The 7,436-nt window shown below is 40.8% G+C and overlaps 1 protein-coding gene across 1 annotated transcript; it reads left to right on the top strand.

Annotated features, from left to right (window-relative positions):
- Positions 1 to 1,659: 1,659 nt before the first annotated feature.
- Positions 1,660 to 7,432, top strand: sult2st2 (sulfotransferase family 2, cytosolic sulfotransferase 2). The gene is made up of 6 exons (XM_044179028.1): positions 1,660 to 1,881; positions 3,234 to 3,445; positions 5,879 to 6,005; positions 6,265 to 6,359; positions 6,461 to 6,641; positions 6,875 to 7,432. Exons 1-6 carry the CDS (start codon positions 1,743 to 1,745, stop codon positions 6,982 to 6,984), a joined length of 864 nt encoding a protein of 287 aa, XP_044034963.1. The 5' UTR covers positions 1,660 to 1,742; the 3' UTR covers positions 6,985 to 7,432.
- The last annotated feature ends 4 nt before the right edge of the window (positions 7,433 to 7,436 follow it).

Below are 7,436 nucleotides of genomic sequence, written 5' to 3'. Positions count from 1 at the left end.
CAGGCCATGAAGAGCCTTAAAAGTAATCAACAAGATCTTAAAATCAATCCTAAAACAAACAGGGAGCCAAAGTAAAGAGGCTAAAACAGGTGTGATCGTACCTCTTGGTCCTGGTTAAAAGCCTATCATTATCATGATAATGATAGGCATTATTATCATGATAATGATAGGCATTATTATCATTATCATGATGCTATATGAGGTTGACATTGAGTGAAATATTCAAACTCAAGACTCCATGTCTGACTGTATTTGATGCCTTTGGAAACTTTGAGATCACTGGCTGGAGAGTATGAGTTAGACTGGCCCACTGGTGGGTCACTGGTAAAGTTTAAAATACAAAATAACACTACTGGCTCTACACCTCTGGTCAGGTTTAACTTCCGAGTGAAGACACATCTCAAGTACAAGAATCATCTGAAAAACATATGGACATTTGTTTAAAGGCATCCATAGAACAGTGGTATTTATCACCGGACATGCAAGACGGTATGAAGGATAACTGGTTTCAAAATAAGACGACCACACTGCAGCCAGGCCAGATTTAACTGGCTTTATGCACGACTGAATGAAAAATAATATCCATGCTGTCTTTTGACGTTTCGGCTCCCATCCGGAAGTCATTCTCAATTGAGAATGACTTCCGGATGGGAGCCGAAACGTCTTGATTCTGAAAACAGTGTCCAGATGACTACGACTGAAACCTTTTCTACGATAGAACACTCCTGGACAAATGAGGGACTACACCGTCCCATGCTGTCTTTTAGATAATTGTATCCAACATAGAGTCCATGAGGATCTACATGTCCGATCCTTATTACATCCATTAGCCTACTATTAGCCTGCTATTGAGTCTGTGGTGGCCAGTGCTATCCTGCATGCTGTTGCATGCTGGGGCAGCAGGCTGAGGGTAGCGGACGCTAACAGACTCAACAAACTGATCCGTAAGGCCAGTGACATTGTGGGGGTGGAGCTGGACTCTCTGGCAGTGGTGTCAGAGAGGAGGATGCTGGCCAAACTACACGCCATCTTGGACAGTGTCTCCCACCCGCTCCATGACGTGCTGGTCAAACAAAGGAGTACCTTCAGTGAAAGACTCACCCCCCCAAAAAGCACCACAGAGCGCCACAGGAAGTCATTCCTGCCTGTGGCCATCAAACTCTTTAACTCCTCCCTCTGAGTGTCAGTCTGTATGACCCTAAGTCATTAAACTGGACATTAGACCATTAACATCACTACAATACTTGAAATATTGTGCAATATTCTCTGTTTAATACTGCTGTTCAGTATACTATGTTTTCAGTTTAATATTCCCTATTTACTGATATTTATTCATACTTCTATTACTGCTGTGCAATATCCATAGTCTCATGACCATCTTAATAAGCTACACTTAACTTGACAGTACATGTTACTTATATTATTACACTGTATTATTATACCATACATACTTATCATCAACCGGTAAATCCACTTTGTACTTTACACTTATTTAAATTTTATACTTAGGCCTATATCCACTTCTATTTCTGTTTGCACTGACGTGACAGTGAGCAGCTGTAACAAGAGTTTCCCGTCGGGGATCATTTAAGTATTTCTGATTCTGATGACCGAATCTGTTTCTGCAGGGCAAGCAAGAGAAAGAGAGAGAGAGAGAGACCGGAAGAGACGAGAGGATTCAGGAAGAGAAGCAGTAGTAGTAAAGGTCCGACAGTTCGGTAGGAGGCATATGTTTCTGAACTATGACTGAGGCAGAGCTGTACACGCTGTACAAGGGGGTCTATCTGCCTGTCTGTCTGCACCCTCCGCAGAGCCTGAAATACTACGAGGAGTTTACTTTTCGCCCAGATGATATTGTCATTGTAACGTATCCCAAGTCAGGTGAGCTGTCACTGTTACTGGTTCAGTGTGCGCGCCAGTATTAAACATGTCTTGAATACGAAGGTGTCTCACACATTCTTGATGTTAAAGGCATTTTAGTCCGGTTTCAGACTGGCTCCTAATCGTTGTGCCGCGTAGAATAGATGGTTTTAAACAAAGTAGGACTACGACGACTCAGAAGTGGAATTCCTCACATTTAGGCAATGTAATAGAAAAAAAAAAGAAAAGAGGACGTTAAATAGAAAGCCAAGCACAGGCGATCTGTCAATGCACCCACCAGTTCACAGTATGACAGCTTGAAGCTTGAATAAGACTACTCCCTCTGTTTTCCCTAAAGACAAGAAAGTTTTTGGTGGTAACATGTCTGAAGTAAAATGTAAAATGTCAAGTGCACTATTTTGTGAGGCCGTTCGCTCTACTTGAACTGTGATTAGCCAACTACTCGTTACGCAATCCTCTGGCACACCTCACACAGTCAGATACAGCAAGTGAAAAGAGTAGCTGGCAGGTTTAATATTCTGCTGCCTCTCTGATCCCCCCCCCCCCAGGCACTGACGTTCATTTCCACCAAATGTGTTGTACTCCATAGAGATTTTCTACCAAATACCAGTGTCTCAGTAGAAAACTGTTGTACTATACTTTAACTTTACTATACAAATAGTTTACAAATAACTACTCTATATCACATCCTGTATATGAAAAGGTATTTGAGTAAACATCATCAAGATCGATAGTATCTGATAGTCCCTCAATTAAATGTGAAATGACACAGAACTAGTAATTACTTAAGTATCATATCCATATTTGTTGCTATTTTTGTCCCCTCAGGTACAACATCATCCTAGCCAACTGACAAAGAGCTACTGAGTTTTAACTAGGGATTCATTATCAGATCATGAATGACACAAAGCTTAATTGTTAAAATCAAAAATTCCATGTTAGTTTGCCTTAAGGGCAGTTTAAAGTGGAATTAAAAAAAAAAACAAGGACATGGAGTGGACCAGTAGCATTAAGGGTTAGAACAACTTTTGCATGGCTCAAGAAGAGAATGACAGAAGAGGGCAGTATGAAACTTGGAAACTGGAAAACTGGATGTGAACCCAAGAAAAAGCGGGAAAAAGTTGCCCTCAATCGCCCTCCTCCTCGTTTTTTTTAAAACATGGTTTGCTGTATACTCCTCATGAAGTGTACAATTCATTCCATTCCATAGAGGTTATTGTACAATGACACTTTAGTAGCTCTCATTTTGGAGGGCCGAAATAAGAGCTAAATCAAAAGATAAATAGGAAAAATGTGCATTAGACCTTAATGTAACTATACATTTCAGAAAACCTCTTGTGTCCTTGGTTAAGGTACGACTTGGCTGCAGGAGATTGTCCCTCTGATCATGAGTGGAGGAGATCCAGCTTCTGTTGAGACTATCCCTAACTGGGACCGTGTTCCCTGGCTGGAGGAGAACCGGGCCTCTGTCCTTAACCTTGAACAGAGGCCATCTCCACGCATGTTTTCTACACACTTCCAATACAACATGATGCCACCATCCTTCTTTGAACGAAAGCCAAAGGTAAATCTGCCATTTAGTTTGTGTCATGGATCATTAAAGCATTCAAAGTGGCAGTATATAAGTTTTAACTCCTGTGATGTAGTTAAATACAACAGACACCTTGGAGGTTTGAGGTTAGAGGGCTTTACAGGTGAGGAAAGATGGAATCCAGTCACACAAACTTGGGTGCTTGGAATATCTATAAGTAGTTACTATGATGTTCCAGGTGGTTGCTAAGTCGGTACCATGTGGTTGCTATGATGTTTTGGTGGTTGTTATGGTGTACCTGGTACTTTATTTGGTATCACCTCGGTCGAGGTTCCAAGTGAGCTGAGCCGTTACTAAAAGGCGGAGTTAAAACACTGCGGACCACTGATTGGTTAGAGAGAATCGCCACTAGAATCGTCACTTGCGCGACATGGGACATCCTCCACAACCCGCATTGTTAAATAGCCAAGCTACCATCAAAAGCGACCGCAAATTTTTTTTATTCACTCGATCCAGATTTTAAGAAATGGCCGCCCGCAAAACCACGCTGTGGTTAATTGACAAAGTGCAGACATTCCTCTGTTTGGTTAAAATTGGAACACCATCCCTTCGATATCCTCCATTGTTCCTGTGTTTGTAAAGATGATTTCATGGCAGTTTCACGCGGCGTCGCTATGACGATCAGCTAAGAATCCCTCCTACGTCGAGGGGGTACTATCTGCAGTGGAAAACAAAATTGACAAAAAAGCGAGTCTAGTCCACTGTCTACCATGCAGTGGAAATGAGGCCTTAGTGAGAGTAGTAACAGCTTTTGTGTTACTGATAGCAACAGTAATCATAAAGTGGCACTGTCAAGAAGTCGATGTAAAAGATGACGTTGATGCTGAAAATGCGTCAACATTAATATTTTTAGCCGATGCATGGTTTGTTTTTCTTCAATATCACAAAGTAATTGCCGCGTCATGACGACAACGTGGCAGTGCAGGCGTGTTTATTTGTGCTTTAGAACATTACCGCTGTGAATAACGTTTTATTTCTGATTCACTGGCTTTCTCCTTATGGCGCTCCCTCTCCTTATTCATTCGCTATGTCGCTCGACCACAGCTCTCTCTCTCTCTCTCTCTCTCTCTCTCTCTCTCTCTCTCTCTCTCTCTCAGTCAAATGAAGACAAACCGAAGGACGCTTCGTGGTATCGCTATTTTTCAGCATAGACTTCAAGCCAGACGCAGACGTTAAAGCTGGGTACACAAAATAAACCAAGCGAGGACACAACTGGGAGCGTAGCATAGTTTGGTCCATGAACTGGTTTACTGACTGTGGAACACAGGCGTCAGGGCGTGGCAGCTGCCATACCTTGGAATCAGGGTTTTTATAAGAAACTAATTTCACTTGTATTGCCTTAAAATGTTTCATTTGTGCTCATCAAATCTTACCTGGGTAAACAAAAAGCTACATAGTAGCCTATTAATATTGCACATTTTGAGTGTTTGCAATGTGTGTGCGTGTGTTTGTTTGTGACCTTGTTACGTATTACGTAGCTAAACTTATCAACATCAGAATGATTCGGGGCAGGAAGAGAAATCAGATGCTAGCTAGTTTGTATTTAACGAGCATCGAACGAGAGATGAAACGAAAACAAATATCAATTGATAGATTTTTCACAAAACGTAAAGATGTGTTGCAAGCTGTTGCTCCTGAGCAGCTGCCAGTGTCCCCTCCTCCTCTGCCTAGCCAGGCAGCTAACACTACAGCCGAGCCTACAGCTGCGCCTACTGCTAGCCGAGCAACAGCAACAGCAGTCGAGGTCGGGGACGTATCAAGGCTTAAAAGAAGAAGAAAATGACCTCTGATAGGTGCATCATTTTCGACAGTGTGTTATGGAAGCCTTTTGCCCAACAGCCTGTACAAATGATGTCCGTGATTGTGTTTTTTCCGGTAACGATTGAATTCAAACATGTTATTGAAGACCGAAATCAGCCTGCGTGGTCAGGCCTTATTACTTTGCAACTACAATAAATTTGCCTATTTTTGAACACCCCTTGGTTACCTACCAGAAATAAGCATGTAATTCATTGCAGTTTAAACAAATGACTAATGATGATTAGACCTCCGCTCTCTGTCCATGGTGCTGAAATATGCACCACAACAGATGGACGAAAGGCGTTTTCACCGCTTTCTCTAAGTTGCGCATTACATGCAAGCATTAGGCATTGTGAATGTGAGCGAGAGCTATTTGTCTGTTGAAACAGTTTTCAATAGCATAGTATAGTGCTTGTAAAATGTCCTCTGTGTCCGTGTAATACCAGAGAACATCTCTCTCTCTCGGTATAGTCAGACACGGAGATGTCAACAAGAACTAGCACATTACACATAAATGTTATGTGGCAAATGAAAGCAGAGCAGGTTGAAATGTCATGTTATATATCACACACAGTATGATTAATGGATGTCATATCATCACTGCAGGTCATCTATGTCATGAGGAACCCCAAAGATGTGTTTACATCTTCTTTTCACTATTATGGGATGGCATCCTTCCTGGTAAACCCAGGCCCACAGAGCGAGTTCCTCCGCAAGTTCCTTCATGGAAAAGGTTGTTCTCATTGTTACACCTATGCAATATACAGTATTTATTCATAATACAATACAGATCACAGTAAGTGACAGGAACCCTCAACTGAACTGTGTTTTATGAAACGGCTACGGTCTTACACCTGGTAACAAGATTTAACATGGACGATGTTCAAAGACCATGAAGTTTAATGCAAAGAAATGATTTTATAATTGATTAATGTTATTATTTATTCATGATATATTATTCAGGAATACTTGTGTCTTTCTTTTGCTTCTAGTTATGTTTGGCTCATGGTTTGACCATGTGAAGAGTTGGCTGAATGCTGAAGATAAAGAGCGCATAATGTACATCTCCTATGAAGAGATGATAATGGTGAGACTTACTAAAATCGCTTTTTCCGAACAATTCTGACCTGACAAGATTTCACAGCAGCACTGTGAGAATCATGAGATCTGTGTTTCTCTGTGGTGCAGGACCTGAAGGACTCTGTGGCCAGAATCGCTCAGTTCTTGGAGAAATCTCTGGACAATGAGGTGATAGAGAAGATAGCAGACCGATGTTTGTTCAAGAACATGAAGCAGAACAACATGTCGAACTACTCTGCAGTTCCTTGTGAATTCATGGACCAGACAAAGTCAGAATTTCTCAGGAAAGGTCCGTTTAAAAAAATAGCACAGTACACGTAAAATTCCACTGTTATTGGATGTGATCTATAGAGCCAAACGACATTTACTGGGAATGACTACTACCACACACACTTTATACAATGTAGCAAATTACATACTGTATTTCTAAAGGGCAAAACCATCATTTAAAATAGGGACACAATTTTACACACATTTCCTTCAAATGTAATCTGATTCCTCTTTTTGCATGTTGTGTTTCAGGAATTGCCGGAGACTGGAAAAACCAACTAACAGTGGCAGAAGCAGAGTACTTTGATGCAGTTTACAAAGACAAAATGAAAGATGTCAAATATAAATTTGTATGGGATTAAACTAAACTCAGTGCAAATACTTTCATGAAAGTTATTCCGTGATGCGCGTTATGGCCATACTGAGATTAGTATCAGTAACCAATAGATTTACCAGAAGTCATGTATCACATTCATGAGTACCGAATTTCCATACTAATGCATATTAATAGCTAAAACACTGTTAACGCATAATATTTTGACCACTATGTCCTTTTAGCTCTTCCTGAAATCTACAACAGTGCCAAAAGTGGCATTTTTTGTTATATCACAAATGCATTAATCTAGCTGATTTCTCTTTTTTTAATCATCTGCCCTTCCTAACAACCTACAGAGACCTGTACATGTTTTTTTTTTGCAGTCCAATCAGTGGAAAATGCTGTCAGTTATTTTTACATAAATAAGGTGAGTGTGTCACACCGTGTAACATGTATTATGCACATAACATAAATATACTGATTTGTTAATTTGGGTCT

The sequence above is a fragment of the Siniperca chuatsi genome, linkage group LG20 (genome assembly GCF_020085105.1).
Source record: "Siniperca chuatsi isolate FFG_IHB_CAS linkage group LG20, ASM2008510v1, whole genome shotgun sequence".
In the NCBI taxonomy this organism is placed as follows: Eukaryota; Metazoa; Chordata; class Actinopteri; order Centrarchiformes; family Sinipercidae; genus Siniperca; species Siniperca chuatsi.
This window is presented reverse-complemented; position numbering and strand designations above follow the sequence as displayed.